Source organism: Erpetoichthys calabaricus, chromosome 13 (assembly GCF_900747795.2).
Source record: "Erpetoichthys calabaricus chromosome 13, fErpCal1.3, whole genome shotgun sequence".
Taxonomy (NCBI): domain Eukaryota; kingdom Metazoa; phylum Chordata; class Cladistia; order Polypteriformes; family Polypteridae; genus Erpetoichthys; species Erpetoichthys calabaricus.
Genome location: NC_041406.2, coordinates 137832606 through 137858085, shown reverse-complemented (window position 1 = coordinate 137858085; position 25480 = coordinate 137832606). Strand labels below are relative to the sequence as shown.

General features: G+C 42.4%; 2 protein-coding genes across 3 annotated transcripts in view; both read left to right on the top strand.

The window, feature by feature from the left end:
- tbc1d31 (TBC1 domain family, member 31) overlaps positions 1–25480 on the top strand; it is a 1102325-nt gene that overhangs the window by 452996 nt on the left and 623849 nt on the right. The gene's annotated exons all lie outside the window — the stretch shown is intronic.
- dtnbp1a (dystrobrevin binding protein 1a) overlaps positions 18732–25480 on the top strand; it is a 97130-nt gene continuing 90381 nt past the window's right edge. Inside the window, exons 1-4 of one of the 2 annotated variants that reach the window (XM_028817633.2) lie at positions 18732–18969; positions 23136–23189; positions 24457–24507; positions 24690–24750. In XM_028817633.2, coding sequence (XP_028673466.1) covers positions 18914–18969; positions 23136–23189; positions 24457–24507; positions 24690–24750 — 222 coding nt within the window. In that variant the 5' untranslated portion in view covers positions 18732–18913. The remainder of the gene's footprint in view (positions 18970–23135; positions 23190–24456; positions 24508–24689; positions 24751–25480) is intronic. The other variant, XM_051935510.1, reaches the window with a different exon arrangement.

Sequence of the window (25480 nt, the reverse complement as noted above, 5' to 3'; positions counted from 1 at the left end):
TACAACTTTCAGTATCGCCACCCTGTGTTGGTACCAAATCAGGGACTCAAGTAGAAGAAGAAGCAATTGATTGCTCATCCAGCTTTTAGTCAGACTTGATAAAACTCCCCGTTTTTAACCATCGATCCATAATAAAATTACGGAGTAATAATTATTCACTTTCACGTTCGATGTGCGCATGTTTAAGTAAAATGTCTTTATCGTAATTTATTTACACCCACTATGCACTACCAATTTATCTTATTAAAATCACTCGTGGTTCTTAAGCGCGTCGTACGATTCAATTCGACTCTACTCTCCCTTGTCCGATTGTGGCGTTTTTATATCAACAGACGTTATTCTCGTTCTTTCGAGCGTATTCGGGGTTCTTGGTTCGCTGAATTGGAAGTTTTCGGATCATACGAGAATGTACACACATCACCAGCAGCATAGCGTCTCATAGCGTTACAGATTGTTACCTGTTGCGACTCGACAATTTTACGGATTCTTCCGTCGCAATGCGTCAGTGACTGAGTAATATTCATGAATTTGACATTTAATTGATTTGTTGACCCATTTTTATTATTGTATTATTAATAGTATTGTGAATATATTTGCCTACATTTAATATTTCGTTATTTTTTACATTTGGGATTTAAAATTTTTCCCAATTTTTTTCGCAAACTCCTTTTATAAAGCACTTTTTGACATAACCGGCCCCCACGTGGAGTTGGTCAGCCCTATAGGCCCCACATACCCCTAAGGCCACCTCAGGTGATACCTGTTTGTTTATTGGTTTTTAAAGGTTGTCCTGTTTCACTACTACGCTAGTAATAAATATAAGCAATATTAACATAAATGCATAACCAAAAAAAGAAGAACCCCAACCCGGCGAGAAATCCTGGGATGAAACGTAACATTTACAAACTCATGATGTAGACCAGAACAGCATGTTAATTAAAATGAAGCCAAAACGGGTTCCATTAACAGTCATAACTGACTTTTAAATAAGAATGAAAAGCAGAAGCCGCTCTGGCCCCCTAGGATCGAGATGAAGGACGTCTGCTCCCCTCAGTGGGATTTGCTCTTCATAGGCGGTGTTAGCAGCAATTAAACCAGCAACATTCCCAGACCCATGGCATGAAATTGCATACATGTCGGCATTGACGAAAGTTGTTTTTACTCGGTTATTTACCGCTGTCAACACTACATAGACGATAATGATGGCCTTCTGTAATCGTTCATGAAACAATAGCTTCATTACAAGTGTCAGAAAAATGTGAGTGTGGTGGTTACAACGTATATGGCAATTACAACTTCAGCTTGAATTTGAACATCTGTGCAGGCGAGAATAATAAACAGTGGCATTTCTGCTTTAAGGGCCAGCAGATATTATTATACAAACATAAATAGTAAGTAAATTTAACCTATTAGTAAAATGTCTATATCAACGCTCAGCTTTGTCTTCTTAAGCAATGTATCCCAAACCTTCTATCATATGCTCAATGTAATTATTTGGCTAGAAAAATCATGTATCTTACTGTCGTGAGTGGGTTTTCTGCTAATTATCTGATGCACGTTTGTACTGTATTGGGGGTTACAGCAGTCAAGGATTCTGTTCCTTTTATTATTTGCTTAAATTTTGCAATGATTGAGATGTTGGGGTTTGTTTTGCCATGTCTTAGAAGCCATTTTAGGTCCTCAGTCGCCACCATTTTGTAATCCCATCATTAGGTCTGCTTTCCTGTGTTTGCAGGGGTGTGGCCTCTGAGGTCATGACCTACAGCAACAGCATTTATTTCTGTAGCACATTTTCATAGTAATAACGTCGCTCAAAGTGCTTTACAAGATGTCTAAAAGAGTGTTACAAGAAAAGGCAAAAAGATAAGATTAGGCAAGGCTACTAATCTGTCTGTCTATATAAATAAAAGCCAAACACCACGGACTCACTCATCACGAAATCTCCCGAAGCATGAGGAGTTGGGACTTGAAATTTGGAATGTAGGTTACCCTTGGCCCATAGATGCTCGCTAAGAAACGGTTTTAAAAATTTTGTGTTCCAAGCGTGTTTTGTCTGTTTGTCTGTCCGCTTTTCATGAGAGAATTGCTTAACGGATTGTAAAAAGTAGCGCCCGACCCGGCACAGACTGATGCAGAGGCACGTGTAAAAACAAGCACACTTTTTATTTTTCTTCACCTGTAGGGCATGTCTTCCTCGTGAACCCCACAGGCAATACACAGTCCCAAAAGCACATAAATACAACACCAACAACTCTCCATCTTGGCACCACCACTCCTCCCAGACAACCTCGTCCTCTTCCTCCCGATTCTGGCTCCTGAGTGGTGGATGCTGGCCCTTTTTATAGCCCACCCGGAAGTGCTCCAGGTGCTTGATCACCTGTGGCTAATTGCACTTCCGGGCGGGGCTGTAGAGATGTCCAGGTGGGCTCCGGGATCCATGCAGCACCCCCTGGCGGCCATTCCAGATCCCCACAGGGTTGTGGAAAACTCCATCTCCCATGAAACCCTGCGGGAAACTGAGGCACCATTGTCAGCCAGGGAGGCTGCCACCAAGCGTCCCAGGGGAGATAGTGAGGAGCTCATGGCTGCTCCCCCGGACCATATACAACAGGGGCGTCCTGGCCGGGCATGGGACCCGGCTGTCCATTACAGGATTTAGATCTGGTTGTTTTCTATAATTTGCTTGAACTTTCCGGTTGAATTTGCGACTTCTCTCATCGTGCTACATACAATAGTGCGGTACTGGCACTGGCACTGTATTTATGGAAATCCAACAGGTTGGTTGTGGGCCGAGAGCAGGGGGGGGCCTTCCTCATTCACTTGCCAGCCTCTGTTCGAGTTGGTCTACCTCTCGCCACGTATTGGAGTGCACCTTGCCTCTGCTTAGCTAGCAATTTCAACAGACATTATCATCTAGAGATTGTTAAGGAGTAACGTTTGACGTTTTTGAGAGAGAGAGATCAGAGCTACGTGTGTTTTAGTGGGTAGCTGCTGATTGCCAGAAATATCACGGCCATGTGCTGTTCTCCACATGTGGGGGACGCTCTCCCGTCAGAGCTGAACGTGACTAGATATAGTGCCAACGTCTATTGGTTTCATTACTATGTGGGTGCAACTAGTAAATAAATAACAAAGAAAAAACAAATAAATCTATACAATCTTATAAAACATATATATATATATATATATATATATATATATATATATATATATATACACATAACTAGTAGAAGGGTAGCGTCAAGATGCAAGTCTCTAAAGATCAGTCCAGTGATCAGGTCAGATAGCCGGGAGGGCAGAAAAAATGGAAACAAGTAAAAACTCCAGTCGAGCTGAAGAAAAATAAATAAATAAATAAATCTGCAGGGCTTCCGAGTCCAAAAGACCACTCAGGTCCACTGGGCATTCTGCCTAACATAAACGTAATTAAATCATTCTTCATTGTTTCTTTCAGGTTTCATCTGAGAGGATTCTCCATAGGACAGGATAAAAGGATGGCTGGGAAGCCATTTCCTTATCCAATCTGTGGATATCGAAACTCCTTTTGCAAAAGATCTCGTGTGTTATGGATCTGAACTCTTGTTCTTCTGGCCTTTAATCTTGTCTCTCGTTTTTTTTCTTTGTTTTCCTTTTGCTCTTGTACCCTTTTCGTTTTTCTATACTCATCGTGCGGTTGTGCTTAAAATGTGCTGAAAGAACTCTTAGTATGTGACATAACTTTCATGCCAGGTGTTCAAGCCTGAGAGGCTGAATCAATTGGCCCTGCAGTGTTCCCATAAAGCTGGGGTGTCGAACTCCGGTCCTGGAGGGCCACAGTGGCTGCAGCTTTTCATTCCAACCATCTTCCTAATTAGTAACCAGTTTTGCTTTAGTTTTAACTGATGTGACTCAGGTCCCCTCAGTTGTCTCTTTTTCCATAATGAGCAGCCAAACAATAATGAGACACAAAACGAACCGCCACATGACCAGCTCGCCTGTGCCGATGATACAATATCTGAAAATAAAGAAAGGTGACGGTCTCACTAAGGTTGATCTGCTCAGGTTACCAAAACATTTTGACATTGAAAAAACAGAAAATCAACAGGTTTGAAAATGTCTGCTGTGGTAGAATGAGAGCAGCAACAAACTGTAGAATTAAATAACGGGTTTAATTAACAGCAAGAATTGGCTTCTCATTAACAAACTGGTTGGAGTGTGAAGCCCCAGTTTAGCTGGTCATCTGTTGGCTCGTGTCACGTCTCATTTCTGTTTGGCTGCCATTTAATGAAGAAAAGAATCAATTCAGAGGACTGACTCCTTAAAAACAGGGCTATTGAAATGAAGGAGTTAATTGGCAGTGAAAGTTAGGAAAAGGTTTAGAATGAAAATCTGCAGTCACTGCAGCCCTCCAGGCCTGCAGTCCGACACCCGTGCCATAAAGCCTTGGTTGTGTGAACACTAGTGTTGATTGGCAAAATTTGCCCAAGTATTTTTCGCCACAAATTTGTTGGGTTCGTTGGTGACCTTGTTCGCTAAAATTGTACTCTGAAATGTCGCCGTATGGCCGGCTTAGAGAAAACATTTTTTTCCCAGCACTTTGCAAGGCCGGTTTGATTTCATAGAGCTGTAGCAGCCATGTTGGATCTGCCGTCACACATTCATGAATAATGTATGGCGTATACATTGCAGTATTTTAATTTGAGGAGTATATTAGCTGACCGTAATGAGAATATCATGAAGATGCTTCATTGTACATTGTGTTCTCACTGCTGTTATGCTCTTCACTATGTAGTGCAGATTGGGTAGTGATAGGGACATCACAGGCTCTGTGGGTGTGTGTTAGTCGTACTGACAGGATCCTGGGAGACACAGATAGAGATGAAGGACTCAGAGTTTTGTGGACTTGTGTCTTGGTGTGGAACATTTTTGAAAAATTTTCAGCTGCTGACTGTTATATTAAATTTGAATTATTTTGCAGAGACAAACCAGGATGAACTGAATTTACAGGACGTTAATTACAAGCATTGCAAGCATCCTTTTGTATTGTATTATGTCTCACGTGTGCGTCTGGGACATAACCTCAGGGCTCATTTCATAACTGTTATACTCTGAGCCAGAGGGTGGCATTGTTGTCTAATGCCTTTTCACTTCTCCTCTCTGCAGAAAGAATAATTGACTGCTCCTCCGTCTCTGACATCACTTCCAATTTTCTCCCTTCTGAAATCATCCCTTCCAGCTTGCAGGAGTTGTAACCGGCTCCAGTGCCCTCTTGGGGCAGTCTGAAGAAGTCTCGCATCTGAATAAGACAAACTGTCTATTTTTTAAGCTTTTTTCTGTTCTATTTGCCCATGAAATATACGGAGATCACTACGGTGCCCCAACTCTTTGTGACGCTTCTTGTGTCTCATTACAGTGGCGTAGTAGGCAGGATTTCATCAGGATGATGGAGCAGGTGGACCTCACAGTGATTGTGGCTGTCCTGACCAATGAACTGCAAGTGCTGAGGGTTCAGGTAGAAAAAGAGAGAAGGCATTAGACAACAGCGCCACCCTCTGGCTTGGAGTATAATAGTTATTAAATGAGCCCTGAGGTTTTCTCCCTTGTAATGTATGCATTTGTTCCAGTCGGTTTCTTTTTCAATCAGTTGTGGACGCTAGGGGTTACTGTTGCCCCTTAAACCCAACAGACAGACACACAAGACACAGGGTAAAAGCACCAAGAAGTAATTTCTTTTCTTTTCTTTTCTTGAACAGTGCCCTCCAAGCACCACTGCCACAATAACACAAGTAAATAACACTACAATAATCGCAATATTCTCTTTCTTCTCCTCCACACCTCCCAGCAAGCTTTGTCCACCTCCACCCGACTCCTGCATTTTCAGCAGTCTTTTATATAGTCCTTGACCCGGAAGTGTTTCTGTTCTTCCTCCCACGTGACCTGCCAGCACTTCTGGGTCAGATGGAGGATTGCAGGTCTTTAATCAGCCCGGAAGTACTTCGGGCTTCCATCCTCGTGACTTCCTAGTACTTCCATGGAATAAGGGAAGCATAATTCCCCAGGTCCTTTCACAGCACCCCCTGGTGGCACCCACAACACCCAACAGGGCTGAGAAACTGAACTCCAAGTCCCAGAATGCCCTGTGGGAATCTGGGGCACCGCTACACTCGAGGGAAGCTGCCATCTGGCCTTTTGTGGGAGGCAGTGTTGACAAATAGCTGCCTACCCCCATTCTTCCATTTCAGGAGCGTCCCGGCCGGGCTGAGCTACTATCCAATTCTCACACACTTTATGACCTGGGAATGGAAAATAATGCCACAGAACCTGCTTTAATGCATTTATATAATATTAATTAGATGACTATTAACATGCTACCGAAGGTGAAAGCGAGTTCAACAATGCCGACTTTGGATAAACAAGTTGAGTGCCCAGCTGATGTGTTTCTAAATATTAAATGGCCTGACATCTCATACTACTGCCAATTTTAGACAGAATACCGTGTCCCACTGATGCAACAGTATAAATATGCCATTGCTAACGGGACAGATTTCACACTATGTGAGTCTTCTGAAAGCTTCTAAAACCTTGGGAGGCTTTTCTCAGCTGACTCTGGCTATCAAAGCAAAAACCCCAGTGGTCTTAAATAATGGAAGCGTATCAGCTTTTAATGGTGGGCATCAGAATTCCAAACAGCTTTTAGGCGTGTTGTTTTTAAATAAAGTCCACTTCAGGGAATATCAGACATCCATCCATTTACTGAAACCACTAGATCCAATTTTAGGGTAGCGGTGTGACACAGAAAGCGACTCCTTGATGGATTAATAGTTTGGTCCACTCATGTAAAGTCATTTTGGAGTTACTACTTAATCTAATATGTGCATCTTTGAAAGCGTGGTACGTGAATTAAACTCTAACCTGTGTGAGAGTCTAATACACGGACAACGCTACACTTTAGTCCACACTAGGGTTGTGAAATGTATGAAAATATCGAGAAGTATCAGTTATATCAATGGCTTCAATACTCATTTTTCATGGCATTGATTCTACAGCTCCCTAACAGAGCGTTCTCAGGAACACCTGTGGCCTCAAGAATTGTGAAATGGATGAAGTCTTGGGTCCACCAGGACTCTTCCTAGAGTTGGTCGTCCAGCCAAACTGAGTAGCAAGGCAAGAGCTGTCATGGTCAGGGAGGTGACCAAGAACCCAACGGTGACTCTAGCAGAGCTTCAGGAGAACAGTTCACAAGGACAGCCATCTCAGCAGCACTCCATCAATCTGACCTTAATGGCACAGTAGCCAGATGGGACCCACTCTTAATCAAAAACGCTTCTAACAACCCACTTGGACTCCGAGAGCATGAAGAAAAGATTCTCTGGTCTAATAAGACTAAAATGGAACTCGTTGGGCAGAACTCCAAGCACATTGTCTGGTGAAGACCTGACACTGCTCACCTCCTGCCTCACATTCAATCCCTATGGTGGAGCAGGAGTTCAAGCGCTCTATCTGTTGAAAAAACAGGCAGTCTCTATAATCTCAATTATCGTGAAATGGAAGAAGTTTTGAACCACCAGGACTCCTCCTAGAGGCTGGCCAAACTGACTACCTGGGAAAGAAAAGCCTTTGTCAGGGAGGTGACCAGGGTGACAAAGGTCACTCTAACAGAGCTTCAGAAGGCCCCTGCTGAGAACATTTCAGAAGGACAACCATCTCAGCAGCACTCTATCAGTCAAGTGTTTATAGCAGAGTGGCTAGATAGAAGCCACTCATGAGCAGAAAGCTTATGACAGCCCACTTGGACTCTGAAAGCACAAAGAAAACAATTCTCTGGTCTAATGAAACTAAAATGGAACTCTTTGGGCAGGAGTTCAAGTGCTGCTGTATATCTGGTGAAAAACACAGGCGCTCTAAGTAATTGTGAAGTGGAAGAAGTTTTTGAACCATCAGGACCCTTTCTACAGTATATCTCTGCCACTTCTCATCTCCTGCCTAATATCATCCCTATGGTGAAGCATGGTGGTGGCAGCATCACACTGTAGGGGAACAGGGACAGGGAGACTGGTCAGAATTGAGGGAAGGATGCATGCAGCCAAATCCAGAGATGCCCTTTGAAGAACACCTGCCTCAGAGTGCATGTGACCTCAAACTGGGGAGATGGTTCAATGACCCAAAGCATACAGTCGTGGCCAGAAATTTGCAGAATGACACCAGTGTTGGTTTTCACAAAGTTTGCTGCTTCAGTGTTTTTCAATCTTTCTGTCAGATGTTTCTATGGTGTACTGAAGAAGAATTACAAGTCCTTCATAAGTTTCAAAAGCTTTTATTGACAATTCCATGAAGTTTATATTTGCAGTGTTGGCCCTTCTTTCTTTTTCAAGACATCTGCAATTCACCCTGGCAGGCTGTCTGTCCTTCAACTTCTGGGCCAAATCCTGACTGACGGCTGCCCATTCTTGCTGAATCAATGCTTGGAGTTTGTCAGGATTGGTGGGTTTTTGTTTGTCCACCCATCTCTTGAGGATTGAGCATAAGTTCTCAGTAGGAGTTTCCTGGCCATGGACCCCACATTTCGATGTTTTGTTCCCCGAGCCACTTAGTCATCACTTCTGTCTTATGGCCCAGTGCTTCATCATGTTGGTCACCAAACTGTTGTTGGATGGGTGGGAGAAGTTGCTCTCATAGGATGTTTGGGTCCCATTCTTTATTCATGGCCGTGTCCTTAGGCCAAATTGTGAGTGAGCCTACTGCCTTGGCTGACATGAATGATCTCAGGATGCTTTACTGTTGGCATGACACAGGACTGATGGTAGTGCCGCTCACCTTTTCTTTTTTCCGGATGCCCCAAACAATCAGAAAGGGGATTCATCCGAGAAAATGACTTGACCCAGCAGTCCTCAGCAGTCCAATCCTTGTACCTTTTGTAGAATATCAGTCTGTCCCTCCTTGATGTTTTTCTTGGCTTCTTTGCTGCCCTTCTTGACACCCACCAGGCCATCCTCCAAAAGTCTTCGCCTCCCTCACACCTGCCTGCTGCCATTCCTGAGCAAGCTCTGCCCTGGCGGTGCCCGCTTCTGAATCCACTTTAGGAGACCCTCCTGCTGCTTGCTGGACTTTCTTGGGTGCCTTCTTCACAACAGCAGTGGAAATGGGTTTTTGGTTGTGATGAAATTCATTTTCATGTCAAAGAGGGGCTTTGCAATTAATTGCACTTCATCTGATCACTCTTCAGAACATTCTGGAGTAGATACAAATTGCCATCATAAAAACGGAGGCAGCAAACGTTGTGCAAATTCATATTTGTGTCATTCTCAAAACTTTTGGCCACGACTGCTCAGTCAAGACACCCCCTGGAGTGACTTCAGGAGACGTTCTCTGACTGTCATTGAGTGGCTTGGCCAAAGCCCAGACACTTTCAGCTCCCCGCAGGCCTGTCCGTGGAGTTCAGGAGGACCCCATTAATAGCACATGACACCCTCTTGCCCCAACTACCCCAATCTCACTCTGTGGTTAATTTAGTTGCAAAGCAGGGTTACTTCTCCAGTTTCAACCCATTTATCATCCCTTGCGTCTATGACAGTGGTCCTTTTTGATAAGAAAATAATTTATTAATGAGCATAGAAGAGAACGGAAAGTTGTTCCTCGGTTCTGCCACCAACGCTGACGTTAATGTCATGAAGGCTTACAGTTAATAATGAGCGGCTTTAATCATGGAAGACGGACAATAACACACTTGTCTGAACATGCTAATTTAACAGCACTGCTGAGCTCTGTAGATTACATTTACAGACAACAATATATCGTTTCATTATCTTTCTAATTTTATTCTTGTAAAAACAGAGCAGGCTTTCTGTCGATATCACTGGAGAAACACCATGTTTGTAGAGGAACGTATTAATCAGCACGCAAGGAACGGTGTAGGTCCACAGAGGATAAAGGAGTCCCGACACGTCTCGTTCTGGAAGTCGTCTTGTCAGGCCGTGAGTTGCTTTCTAAAACGTGTTGCTGCCAATTTCAAGTACGCCTTAAATAATTCTGCTCACCCACCTAACTTGATCCAACTTCAGTACACCTGCGACGACTCAGGCAACGTTTACAAAGACAAATTCTACATCGTATAAAGTGTTTCTGTGGGATCTTTAAGTGTCTTTTGAGGTTTGTAATATCAGGAAGTCGAGTTGTGCGTGGCACAGCTTTGTGGTCTCATTGCCACTGTTGTGATTTGGAGTTACTGACGGGTCACCCTTGTGACTGGTTCTCCCATCTCAGCAGAGCTCTGTTAGAGCAACCAGTGGGTTCTTATTCCCCTCCATGACTAAGGCCCTTCTTTCTCCATTACTCAGGTTAACCAGCACCCTGTCCCAATTATGGAGATTATTGAGATTGTGTGGTTCTTCACCAGTTATAGTGCTTGAACTCCTGCTTCACCATCAGGATGATATTAGGCTGGTGATGAGCAGCGCCTGATCTTCACCAGACATTGTGCTTGGAGTTCTGCCCAAAGAGGTCCATTTTAGTCTCATTAGCCCAGAGAATCTTTTTCTTCATGCTGTCCGGGTCCAAGTGGGCTGACATAGGCTTGTTGCTCAAGAGTGGCTCCCATGTGGCCACTCTTCTATAAACTCCTGATTGATGGAGTGCTACTAAGATGTCCGTCCTTCCAGAAGGTTCTCCCATCTCATCAGAAGACTTCTCACACTCTGTTAAAGTGGCCATTGGGTTCTTGGTCACCTGTCTGACTAAGGCCCTCCTCTCTCGGTTATTCAGTTTGGCCAGCCTTTAGAAAAAGTCTTGGTGACTTAAAATGTCTTCCGTTTCACAGTTCTTGAGATTTTTGAGATTGTTCTTCACCAGATAGAGCTCTTGAACTCCTCCTCCACCATAGAGATTGTGTGTGAGGCAGATGATGAGCAGTGCCAGGTCTTCACCAGACATTTTGCTTGGAGTTCTACCCAAAGAGGTCCATTTTAGTCTCATTAGACCAGAGAGTCGTTTTCTTCGTCCTCTCGGAGTCCAAGTGGGCTGTCATAAGCTTTTTGCTCAAGAGTGGCTCCCATGTGGCCATTCTACTATAAACACCTGTTTGATGGAGTGCTGCTGAGATGGCTGTCCTTCTGAAAGGTTCCCCCATCCCAGCAATGGGCTTTTGAAGCTCTGTTAGAGTCGCCAATGGGTTCTTGTTTCCCTCCATGACTAAGGCCCTTCTTTCTCCGTTACTCAGGTTAACCAGCACCCTGTCCGAATTATGGAGATTATTGAGATTGTGTGGTTCTTCACCAGTTATAGTGCTTGAACTCCTGCTTCACCATCGGGATGATATTAGGCTGGTGATGAGCAGCGCCTGATCTTCACCAGATATTGTGCTTGGAGTTCTGCCCAAAGAGGTCCATTTTAGTCCCATTAGACCAGATAATCTTTTTCTTCATGCTGTCCGGGTCCAAGTGGGCTGTCATAGGCTTGCTGCTCAAGAGTGGCTCCCATGTGGCCACTCTCCTATAAACTCCTGATTGATGGAGTGCTACTAAGATGTCCGTCCTTCCAGAAGGTTCTCCCATCTCATCAGAGGACTTCTCATGCTCTGTTAAAGCGGCCATTGGGTTCTTGGTCACCTGTCTGACTAAGGCCCTCCTCTCTCGGTTATTCAGTTTGGCCAGCCTTTAGGAAAAGTCTTGGTGGTTTAAAATGTCTTCCGTTTCACAGTTCTTGAGATTATTGAGATTGTTCTTCACCAGATAGAGCTCTTGAACTCCTGCTCCACCATAGAGATTGTGTGTGAGGCAGATGATGAGCAGTGCCAGGTCTTCACCAGACATTTTGCTTGGAGTTCTGCCCAAAGAGGTCCATTTTAGTCTCATTAGACCAGAGAATCGCTTTCTTCATCCTCTTGGAGTGCAAGTGGGCTGTCATAAGCTTTTTGCTCAAGAGTGGCTCCCATGTGGCCATTCTACTATAAACGCCTGTTTGATGGAGTGCTGCTGAGATGGCTGTCCTTCTGAAAGGTTTTCCCCATCCCAGCAACTGGCTTCTGAAGCTCCGTTAGAGTCGCCAATGGGTTCCTGGTCACCTTCCTGACCAACAACACCCTTCTTGCCCAGTTATTTAGTTTGGCCAGACAGCCAACTCTAGAAAGAGTCCTGGTTGATTCAAAACTTGTTCCATTTCACAATTAATTGAGATTACTGAGATCCCCTGCTTTTACACCAGGTATAGTGCTTGAATCCCGGCCTAAAGAGTTCCATTTTAGTCTCACCTCCCTGACCAAGGCCCTTCTTGCCCAGTTAAGTCAGTCCGGATGGTTCCAAATGGCTTCCATTTCACAACTCTGGGAGCCACTGTGAACGCTCAAGGCTTTAGAAATGGTTTGATCCCCTTGCCCTGATCTTTGCCTCACCACAGTTTGCTCATGGAGGTCTACAGAGAGTTCCTTGGACTTCATGGTTTGGTTTTTGTTTGGACATGCAAGGTGAATTGCAGGACATTCCATACCTAAAACACGTGCGACTTTCTAAATGATGTCAGTTTTCCACAGGTGGACGGACCCAAGCCAAGTTCCTGACACATCTCAAGGAGGATCACTGTGTGTGTGTGTGTTTGTGTGTGTTAATCTTAAGGTGAAGGAGTAAACCAAGCCAGTAAACGGACTTGGAAAGTCTCACAAATCCCATGATATTACAACAGCTAATTAAACAATGAAACCAGTTAGAGCAGGGGTCGCCAAGTCCGGTCCTGGAGGACCACCATGGCGGCAGGTTTTCATTCTAAACCTTTTTTTCTTTTAATGAGTGCCCTGTTTGTGCTGCTAATTAACTTCTTGTGAGTTTATTTTAACTGAATTGCTTTTGTTAAGATTTGTTCCCCTGAATTTCTCCATCGTTCCTCTGATTTGCTTCATTTCTTTCCTTAAATGGCACCCAACCAGAAATGAAATGTGAAGTGAGGGAGCCGACAGAAGACCAGCTAAGTCAGGGCCTCAAACGCCAACCAATTTCACTCCAACCAGCTGCTTAATGAGGTGTTGATTCTTGTTGTTAATTAAACTCGTTCTTTAATTCCTTTGCTTGTTGTTGCTCTCGTGGTTCATTAGCAGACATTTCTGAAATTGTTGATTTGGGGGACCTGAGCAGATCAACTTTCCTGAGACCTTCACCATTCTTTATTTTCAGATACTGTATGATGGACACCAGTTGTTTTGGCTCATTTTGTACCTCATTATTGTTTGGCTGCTAATTAAGGAAAAAGAAACAATTAAGGGGGCAGAGTCTTCAAGAACAAGTCAATTCAAATGAATTCAAAAGACGTTAATTAGCAGCCAAAACAGGTCACTCATTCAGATAAGGATTAGAATGAAAACCTGCAGCCACGGTGGTCCTCCAGGACCAGACTTGGGGACCCCTGAGTTAGAGTTCGAAATGCCTGATGGATTGCGAAGCAGGTTAGAAGAAAAGCCCGCAGTCAGTGGTGCGGTCAATGAAACTCCAGTCACCATTCGGCACAACGCCATACCTGTAAAACTGAGAGATGAACACTTTGTTCGTTTTAATGTTGGTCGTGACATATTTGCGAAGAATGCCTTGAAAGGATTTTAAAACGCACGCCAGGCTTCATCACAGGACAACCCACAGTCCCAGCATTTGAATTCCATCTCCATTGCTGCTGATGTTTTATTCTAATTACTTTTAAATAACCCAAAAATGACGAAGCTGCATCCCATGTAACATCTGAAAAGCAGCAACAGGCATTTGAAGGCTTAGCATAATAGGATGTGCAATTCTAATTTATATGTCGGGTGCTGCCTTGGATTGTGCCGAAACCACAAATTGTTGCACAATCAGTCAATCTATCAAATCCAGTAATAACTTTTGCTCTGCCACAGCTGAGCCCGGATAAGGTCAAAAGAGGGAAAGAAACGCAGCCTCGGTCCTATCAGATATTCATTTCTGTACAATTTGTTCACATGGAATGGATGATTCCGATTGGGAAGCTTGGCTAATGATGACAATCAGGGAGCCCTGCTTAAATATTTGTCATACTGCCTCGGTGCCAGGGTCATTACTTCATGATAAAAAAAAAGAAAAATCTAGAAACTGAAATATTTGGTGCTTATCCGCACTATGGAAGTGCACATCACTTAGAAAATGGAAGTACACTGTGATCAGTAGGGGGCACTCTTGAGTGATCCCCTGGACCCCCGAACAAGGCAAGGCCTGAGTTGGTTTAATTAAAAGATTTTATCAATGACAGGGAGATACATGGGTGGGCAAACATGTAGAGTTATGCCCCCTTGTGGGCCTGAGTGAAACTGTGTTACGGTACAGCCAGGCATTCATCCCTGTCGCAAAGTCCCGTTTCTTTTTCTACTGCTTTAGCTTACTGTTCTTTTGCATTTTTCTTCACAAATTATGTCTCTCTAGTATGAAAGGAAATCCTGGGACGAGACTTTCTCGGAGATCATTTCAGGTCCCGCGAAACGAGACTTTTTGCCAAGAGATTTTTCCAAGTCCCGCCCTCACATTTACAGCCACGCCCACGGTCCACTCACGTCTCATTCGTGTGAATGCTATTGGCAGACACAGGTCCTGTGCTCTCAGCTCCAAGCGGGGTCGGAAATAAAAGACAAAGAGTAGAAGACAAAGTAGAACATCATAAAGAATTTAAAAATGCTGGCGCGATACCCATACAGAGCAGGTTAGAGATAATGAAAGTACTAAAATTCAACAGTCTCACAAAACTGACAATAAAGATCACATTAGCACAAACAAACGGAGATTATTACTCAGGGAAATAACGGTACAGCGAAAAGAGGTTGAATAGATGGACATAGGTGTGTAGATATTGTTTGACTTTAAAGTTTAAGTCGGAGTCTTGTAGATCGTCTAATTTGTGTTGCCATCAGGGAAAAGTAGCGTTTCTTCCCAATGAAGAGGCGTCTCCACGAGAATTAAAAGATTTGTTGTTTGGTGAAAGTGAAATCCACATATGCGAGAGGCAGAGACGTGAAGTGGCTGGTGCATAGTGCCCGCCTGGGGGTTGGCGAGCGAAACAAGCAGGGGGCAGAACCCCCTAGTTCTATTAAAGAAAAAGGCACACTACTGTCAGCTTAAATAACCAAGGTGCTTTTAATTTCAAAGCTGGTGAAAGGCTTTTTTGCCGAGTATTGTGACATTTCACTGGTGTCGGTACCAAATGCAAGAATTCTGGTATTGTGACGAGGGTGGTCTGAGGTAATAATGAGTCGATAAATGCTGGGCTGCCACTCTGTGGTTAGAAACAGAAATGTCGCCCTCTGGTGTTCTAACACAAAACTGCTGCCTAGTACGGTTTCTTGTTACGACTCAAAGGAACTCCGCCTCTCCAGCTCTTTCATCACCAAATGACACCTCCTTTCTGGGCGGCTAACCTTTTATCTTGTGGGGGCAGGAAGGGGCGGAGTCAGTTGCCCTCGTGGGGAGGTTTCTCTGACCCGTGTGGGTAAAGGAAGATGAAACCAATTAGCAGCAGTGCCCCCTCTTGGTCCTCAGTGGTATTAGATGCTTGGGAGGAACCTGGAAAGTGACCCTCTGATGCACATTGTGTGACAGACATCCCTAATGCCATATGAAGTGACCCATTCAATTTTCACTGCTGAGCAGCTCCCTCCATTTTCCCATGCTCTCCATTTGTTAAGGTCCATGTATTCACTAGAGAAAAGGTGCCATATAAAATGAAATTGTCTATTTCAGTCATTGCAGAGTGGAAGCCCCTCCAAAACTAGTGGAAGGTCACAATCAGCCCACTTTGTACTTTTGCACAGCTGTCAAACACTGAAGTGGCAGCCATTTCTAGGAGATGCTGAGCCTGTTGTCTTCAGGACTGTGGTGGCCTGAGGCCCGCCTGTTTAATTTGTGTCTCGGTGGTCTGCATATTTGCAAGTTGCAAACACCTGGGCTAAAAAGTGAAAAATGACAGGATCTGTGGCAAAACTTATGGGGTGCCTTACAAAATAAGGACCGTTTACAAGATTCTCTGCAGGCAACATAAAAGTTCCCCTCTACTTTTAATCTTTACTGTGAATAATCCTTTAGTTATTCCACTTTAAATGGGTGACACCTCGAGGCGCTCAAAGCTGTAAGGAAGGCTACGGCAGTGATAGCCAGGTTAATCCGTGATGTGGGATCGTGACTAGAAATGCGACCCTAATTAACACCCTTTAATCAATAAATGCCAGCCTTTCATGGCACTAACCCAGCGCCGGAAATAATTAACAGTAAGTGGGCGAGAAGAGTAACGCTGCTGCCTTCGGATGGCTTCTACTAGGAACTGCACCATTTAAAATCGAGCTTTAATGTACAGGAGATTGTTTTAGAGCAAAAGATATTGAAAACATAATTCTTATAACACGTGAGTTTATAGACTTCCACTTCGTTCAGTTATACTGTAGCTCTCTATGCAGCGTGACCAACAAAGATATAAAGTGAAGAAAACACGAAATGCATTTCAGCAGAAGGAAAACAGTATAATACAAGAAACGTTGCAATTGGTGTAACTGTCATCTACAACCCTACTGCGTTCTTTATAGAAAAGAACAAATGCTGATCCTTCTTGTGCCACAATGGATCGATTCCTTTACTTTCTTAAATTGGAAATATACCTCCAGGAACAACACGTTATGCACCTCTGGCTTCTTATTCAGCGAAAACGTCTTCATTAGCGGCTGACAAGTCCAACAGCGACCAAGGCGCACTGCTGCCCTCTGCTGCTCAACGGAGGTTACTACAACTACGAGGAGCCGTTCTGTCCAGGAAGGCGATCGGTTATGGAATTCACGCACCACCAGGCCGATTTAGACATCATAGAAAAACAAGCTTGGAGTGCGTGAGGCGTGTTTTATATTTTAAAACTTGTATCACTTTCGTAGGGCTATGCAGATGCTATATTGTGATTTCTACACAAAACTTTGAGCTGTAACATGCTATTCAAACCAGCGCAGACTTGATAAGGTAGGCGAGATTAAATTAGAGTAAGTGTTACATGTTAAAGGCAGACTGATATAAAGACCTCTTGAAAAGGGCATTCTTTTACTTCAGCTGTACTCACTTTAAAGACTACTACTTTTTAGTAAAGCCTAACATTAACATCATTGTACTGTTACATAGATGGAGTCATGGAGTCTACAGCAAGGGCTACACATATGGAATACATCTTTGGTGCTGTCTCTAACAAACTGAAGATAGTTATTGTACTATATCTATCTATCTATCTATCTATCTATCTATCTATCTATCTTGCCTACTATACTAAAACTCTATCTATCGATATGAAAGGTGCTACATAACAGCCAGATAGGTAGTGTGATGGATGGCCAGGGCTCTTACCCGGCCGGGACTCCACCTGGGTAGAAGGACCAAGGGAGAGACTATGTTGGAGTCACTATCTTCCCCAAGACACAAGAGGGCAGCCCCCCAGGGTCGCTACAGCACCACAGATCCCCGAAAGGGCATGTTGGGAGTTGTAGTTTGGAGCAGCCCTGTTGGGCTCCGTGGGGGCCACCAGGGGGTGCTGCAGGTGCAGCTGAGTCATTGGAGGAACCACTGCCACCACACCAGGAAGTGCAGTCGAGTCGGAAGAAGGGTGTGAAACACCTGGAGCACTTTTGAGGATACCACCAGTCAGGGAGGTGGAGGACAAAGCTTGGGAGGAGGAGTGGAGGCGCCAGAGGAAGGAAGAGAGAGAGAAGGAGTGTATTGTGTTGTGTTTGGTGCTTTGTGTACTGTGCTGTGAAGTGGGGAGCAAGAGAAGAACACTTCCCCACTTAAACAAAACGTGCAATTTGACAAGACTTGTGTCTCGGCCTGTCTGTGTCGGAGATTGGGGAGCAGTACGCCCCCTGGTGGTCCACAATAGATAGCTATGAAAGGCATAACATAATAAACGAATAAATAGATATGAAAGGCACTATAAAAGAAAGCTAGAAATGAAAGACACTACAATATAGAGAGAAAGGCAGATATAATAGATAGATAGCACTGTACTTTTCTCCAGGGGAAGAGATGACTTTTTACAGAAGCTTTTTAAATAAATACATAAATTGATAGATAAATAAAAATATTGTAACGCTAAAGTCTTCTGGTATCCACCAAAGGTTTACCTGGTGTCCTGTGTGGTTCCTTCGATGGTCTCTCCAATACACACACTATGGTTTGAACACACTATGCCAGAATGTCTAAAAAGAAAGAAAACCCCTGACTTGGCAGTGACAGCCCCAGTCAGGCACTATACAGGCATATTGCTGTTTGTATGAAAAGAGCCCAAGTAGCATTTCTTGACACACTTTTTTCTGAAAAATTAGAAATTATTCTTATGAGTAAATTTCATATTTACAAATGCAAATTTAGCCACAATATTCCATCTGTCAATCCCTTTTTATTTGAATTTCAGACTTTCATTGCGCCTCTTAAACTTTCATAAAAACAAAAAAATATCTGCGCTGTATTGTATATAGAAACCTTTTACACCTCTTTTAATTGTCTAGTATGGCGATTTTGTTATTATCGCTTATTCATATACTTGAAGTATTGTAACCTTACTGTTATTATTGCATTATTGTGTGTTATCATTTTTAATACTGATTGCTTCTAAATTATTTTATTATAAATAAAAAGTAAAAAAAAATACGACTTACTGAGATGTGCCCACATTGGACTTGCCGCAGACCGGAGTCGTTGTGGGCGGTCTCTGGTGACGTCATGACGCAGCGTATTGAACACGCGCGTTTAAACCAGGAAGTACGCTTCGGGAAGGTCAGCTCAGCAGCAGGCCGTTAGCTGAGGCGGCGCAGTCGTAGAAAAGGGGGCGGCACTTCAGAATTGTAACATTAAACTGTGGGTTGTGCGTGGAGGAGCTGCAGGAGGTCCTGAAAAAGTGACATGAGCGTTGAAAGTGAAAGAGACGGGAAGATAAGTGGAAAATGTTTGAAAACTTTAGAGAGCGGCTACTGACCGTCCAGCAGGACTTGACCACGGGGTTTGTTGCCTTTCTTATTTCCTTGTTCGTTGGCTTGTGCGAGTGTCGCTGTCGTGATTGAGTGGACTGGGCTGTCCTGTCCAGTGTTGTGTTGTGCAGAACGGGGGCTTTTCACACCAGCGTGAGACATTAATGCTGTCCCATAGAGCACCCAGTTGATATCGGAATGTAAACTCCTCCTCATAACGGCCTCCTTGTTTGTTCAAGTTTTCCAACAGAAAATCGGTTTTAAGTTGTTATACATAATTTAGTGCATGTCACTGCGCGGAGTAATCTGGTGAAGCAAACTTAGCGACGCGCGCCTTCGTTTTGTTAAGCTGTGTTATTGTGAAAGCACAAATACTTTTGGTTTTGTCACAGCTCAGTGCGGAAATCGCGAAGATGTGACTATCATGTGATGGGCGGGCTGACTTTTTTTTATGGAACTTAAGCGGTAGACAACAATCTGTTAATTGGGAACAATTAAAAATCGCCATATTTGAAAGAAAATACAATGAATAATCTTTCTATTTTTAAATGCTGCGTACAATCTAATGAGTTTCATAATGACGGGTGATGTTTTCCCCGTGGCTTTCCTGACACAGTCCAAAGACACGCAGCTCAGGTGAATCGGTGTTGTCCTGTTAGACTCTGTGTGTGTGTGTGTGTGTGTGTGTGTGTGTGTGTGTGTGTGTGTGTGTGTGTCTGAGTCAGTGATGGACTGGCGGATTGTCCAGGGATTGATCCTGCCTTGCTGGGGATAGACTGCAGTTGTCCTGAGAACCCCCACAGGATAAGCAGGTATGAAAATGGAGGGATGGACGGTGATCGGAGGACATGACGGCAGTGTCACCCGCAAGGCAGAAATCAATCCTTCAGGGCACTAGTTTACTTACATACAGTACCAGCCAAACGTTTGGACACATTCAGACATTTTCATGTCTTTTAATAGATCATTGATATATATATATTTAATCAAGATACAATTAAATTGATTTTAAAATACAGTCAAGATAATACTAATGTTGCTTGAAATGACTGATTGATAGTTTATTATTCACATAGGACTGCAAAGCCCCAATTTTCTGCAGCCATTTCTTCAGTGTCTTAATGGATCAACTCCCTTAGCTTCTCCTTCTTAATTAGCTGTTTTAAATGCTAATTGGTTATTAGAGAAACCTTTGTACTTTCATTAACACCCCCTGAAACTTGTTATTCTGTTCACTTGGATTGTAAGGTACAGGCATTCCTAAAGTTCAGGGTTCAAAAATGGCCAAAATGAAGCAGCTTTCTCAAAAATATGTCAATTATTTATTTATTTAATTATTTGGCAGAATGAAGATTATTCTGTATGACAGATTGCCAAGAAACTAAAGATTTAATGTAAAGGTGTCTATTAGTATCTTGAGATTAGAGGGCCAACTGGATTTTTGGTGTGTATTTAAGGAAGGAGCCAACTGAAGACCTGCAAGGTGTTTTATTTCTCACACTACACACTCTGATGCCCTCCCTTAAAGAATTGTCCATCTGGGCCTTCTCTTCATTTTTTTTCTCTCAGTTTTGTCCAGTTGCCCTATTCTCTCAAGACAGTAATGGACACCTTTGTATGAAATCTTTAGTTTCTTGTTCAGTCTGTCATATGGAATAACCTTCTTTCTGACATGTTTATTGTGAAAGTTGTTTCATTTCAGACATTTTTGAATACAGAACTTTAACTTTAGGAACACAAGTACCTTGCAACCCAGTTGAAAAGAAGAGCAAGTGTCAGCAGTGCTAATGTATTTAGAAAGGTTTCTCTAATAACCAATTAGCAAATAAATGACTAAGGATAAGGTAAGGGAATTGACCGTCAGAACACTGAAAGAAAGCTGAAAATGGGGCTGTGCTGTCATATGGGAGTTAAGTCACAAATCGGTCGTTTCAAGCAGTAGTAGCCATTAGCAACTGTAGTAATGTATTGGCTGTTTGTTTAAATCAGTTTTTATCAAAAGCATTACAATTTCTGGATATGTTCACTCTTTGACTGGTAGTGTATTTTACAATTTAAATCAATTCTTCTATAGGAAATTCTTTATGGATTACACACCTTATAAAAATGCACAAGAAAGCTGCATATTAGGGGTGTGCGATGCTGGCAAAAAGATATCTCTGTTTTCTGGGACCTTGACGATAACAACAGTTAGACGATATGTTGCATCATTTAAAAATGTGTTTGTGAAAGTCTTACTGATCTAGCTTGGTCTTGTTAATAGGATGTTAATTATAGCTTACTAATGAGATTAATGGAAACAAGAGTTTCCGGGCTTATTTTATTTACTTAAAAATGAAGTATAATAGCACAAAACATTAAAATCACCAGTCAAAGTGTTGCTGAGATCAAACATTGCAAGTGGGAGTAAACCATTTCAAAGTGGCCTACAGGATTTACCCAAACAATTACACAATAAGACCAACAAAACTATTCTAATGAGAGCATTTTAAACAGACACTTACCCTTAATGTAACAATATACACATCCAAAGGGGATAAAATATTAATCATAGTTGAACTACAGGGCATGAACATTATAGTCTGGAGAAACAAACAGCTCTGCTGACAGGTGAGTTGTGCAACAATACAAGCAAGAACAAAAAATCGAACATACTGTGCTAGAGTGTAAAAATCCAAAATGCTGTTTAATACTGCAATGGAAAAAACAACAATCACATTTGTAAACAAGTCCTGTCATCTGTTGCACAAAGATACAAAAAAAAAACCCAAACTTGTAACATTTTTAAACAAATTAACTAACTTCAAGTTCTGTCCAGTATTGCACAAAGATATCGCAGAAAAAATATTAATTGTAAAGTTCTACTGAGGAAACTTCTAGAATTGTGACAAACACCAGTCTGTCCACAGCATCAGGCTTCAGAGCATCACGGTTTTATGTTCCAACATTTCCTCCGGTGCTGAGAGCCCACTCTGAGAGGCTGTGTGAGGCAGGGATGCACAGGTACTTTTTTTAAAAAAGTTTCCCCATTTGGGGGAAATGTCCTTCTTCTGTTTTCCACCACTCAAGTGAATTTACTTCACTCTGCACCTCAGGTACCATCAAGTAGCTCTTGATCTCATTTTTTTCAATGGCAGTCTGCAGAGACTCGCCTTCTGTGAATTCCTGAATTTTTGAAATGGCTGCTGAAAGACTTTTTTTTTTTTTTCTCTTTTTGCTTTCTCCCTTGTGTCATCACCTGCTCCAACTTCTGCAGCCGTAGTGGCGGGATGGAGTGGGGCGAGGAGGCAGGGATCTATATGAGTTTTTTAAATAATGAAAGGAAAAAAATGCTTTGGAATCGAGGACCCCCAACCAAGACAGCTTGCAAAATTAAAGAAGCCCGATAAGCATATGTTTCTAGCGGTAACAATAAAAATAATTTGTTGAATAGATTTATTTATTTATTTATTTTGCCTGACACCCACAGGGCTCTGTAATTTTGCTGATTTAAGCAACATCAGTCTTTCCAAAACCAAACCACCTCCATGCAAGTGAGGATGATCCCCGTCTCGTAATGAAATCTAATGACGTAGACTGTGAGGCTGTTTTCTCCCCTGGTGTTGTTTGCTAACTCATTTTAAGCAGTTGCACTAGCTTCACTTGTGGTGCGCTGACCACACACACACACACACACACACACACACACACACACACACAGTAGTCAGTCCTGTTAGTTTACATGAGGCCGTGAATGCATGGACTCTCAAGGCACGTTTTTGATTGTTTTATGCAAAGTAAGTGACGTTCTTGATAAATTCAGCTCACACATCATTAAAAAAACAATTAAGATATGATCATTGATGATACGTGTCGAATGTCACTTGGCATCTGAAGTGGCATGGTGACACAGGGGTTGGTGCTGCTGCCATACAAGCCCTTAGCACAGGGCACTGAATCCTAACACAGCCTCTGCATGTATGGAGTCTAATTGTTCTTCCCACCTTGGTTTTTCTGACTGCATGGAGTCTAGCTGATTAGGTTTAACAATGCACCTCCATATGTCATATTTGTCACTTTCTTTATTAATGTGGTCATTTTAGTTAGCGGTTTCGGTCATTTGTGCTTTGCCAATTTTTCATATGCAGTGCAAATTCTCTCTTTAGCAGTATAACCGAAACTGTTTAGTAACAAGTCATTTTTTTATGTAAAATTGCAGGATTAAGACACTAAGCGACAAATCGAAAGAAGTGAAGATCAAGAAAAAGCAAAGGTACTGTTGAATTTCTCTGTTCTGCACTTTTTGTGTTTGCCTGCTCCTGTGGGTTTTCCTTCCACAGTCCAAAGACACGTAGGTGGGGTGGATTGATGATGTTTGGTCCCTGACGTGCATAGGAGATTATTTGTGCCAAAATTAAAAGCAATTCAAAGTGTTAACTGCAATGCAATGCATATGCAAGTGGTGTGTTTTAATTTTGGTAAGATTTGATGATTTCATAATTAAAAACGTATCAACCACATCATCAATTGCTTTTCAGTACGACACACAATTTTCGTGTCAGCGTTAAAGTGAAACAGAAAAGGGTATTGCATTTTATTCACATTCGCAGATAGTGTGTTGTAACTTAATGCGAAGCAAACGTATTGCAGTTTGTTTAGCAGCCATTCCAGGTTTATTGCATTTCGATTCAAGACCACCATGCCTAAAATAAATGTAATCAGATGACCCATCAGTGTCAAAACAGAGGGGCAAGTTACATTAACAGTTGGGTTAAGAGCTGCTTCTTCAATCACAAGTACCATCTATACTCGCATATAAGTCGGGTCTTGAAACCCGAAAAATCGATCATAAAATCAGACACAGACTTATACGCCCGTTCAAAAATGCAACACTTAATTAACTTTTTTTACATCTTCTTGCCTCCTCCAATCTCGCATCAGTTTCTCAGACACATCGAATTTTGTTGCAGCAGTGCAGTTACTAGTTTCTTTTGCTACTTCAGCGACATTTCATTTAAAACCAGCTTCATATTTTCTTCTGATGAACACTCCACCGTAGATAAGGGATGCTGTTACGATAAAGGTGTATGAGCGCGTGAGATACAAAAAACACAAAACAGTGCAAACGTCGCTTCGGAATAGTTTGGTTATTACCGTTTGGTCACTTAGGCACAATACATAGAAAATAAAAAGGCCGTGTGCTCCGTGGTTACACTCCCAGGTAGGGGTTAGCATATCGTAATCTCTTGGACTAATCGCGTCAGTTTCCCACATTCGACTTATACGACCAACATTATAAAATAACAGAAATTATACAGTAAAATCAAGTCCTACTTATCCACGAGTATATACGGTATCTTCCTGCCAGTCAAGCATTACACATTATTTAGACAACTTAAAAGTTTTTAAAACTTCTCGCCATTTTGGTTAATCACTCCACATCGATGTAACTTATGCTTGCCACCAGAACAAAGGAATGTTCAGAAGTGGAACTCTTCTTACCGCTAACTATTATCTTTTACTCTTATTCTTTGTTCCAGGGGAGCAGACTGTATGCCTAAGTTTTCTACAGGGGCAGAATTATTAGAAAGGTATTTATATTTATAAATATTTTTTTTTATAAAATGATGTCAATTTAGCTTCTTTCTTTTTATTAAAATAATTAAATGTGTTTTATCAGGCCATTCAAGAAATTAACAAGATACTCTCAACATTTCTCATAACATGTGGTGGCTGTTTCTTAATCAAAGAGATTTTTACATTTTATTCATAGATATGAAAATTCCTGGGTATTTCTTCATAAACGAGCCAAGGAGAATGCAGAAGCTGCTGAGGTGAGATTTCTTTCTTTCTCCCAATCGGCAATATGAACTCCTGGTCCATGAAGACCGCAGACTTCCATTTCATCTTGATTCTTTACTTAAACAGTTCAATTAACATGAACATTATTGTATTAGACAGGGTTGTTGCTTCCAGCTCTCTTTCTGCAGTTAGAGAAATTTTATAACAGCAAGATTTGTTATTTTGTATATTCAGAAAGATACTTAATGCTGCCATGACCCTTAGAGCACTAGGGTTTGTCAGTATTTCTACCCTTTTCCCCTTCTTGTCAGATTATGGACTGTGAAAGGATCAGACTTAACACACTTAAAAAGGTTTGGGGCAGCCACCCATATATTATCCCTGGCTGCAACGGATTTGTGTCTTTGATGGAGTCCAGACATGAACTGACTGAAGTTTGAGAAGATGGCAGTTTTAACTGAAAAGACCGGAAGCGATGTAGGGGAACCAGAAGTGACCTTCTTCTGACAACATCGTGGGCGTCAGAACCAGAAGTGTCGTCTTTAATGCTGAGTCAGACAGGTTTTTTCGCGCATAGTCTGCAGAGATAACAGGACAAAGTTTAGTGCACTCCGCCACCCCCTTGCCTGGCGTGAAATTACCTCTGCATGGTCCATACAACGTCCTCCTACTCGCATGTGTGTGACAGGACATATTTGCTCATTGTTTTTATTTACCTTACCGGCTCTTCTAGAGTGTACTGTTTTTATTTTCTTTGTGGTA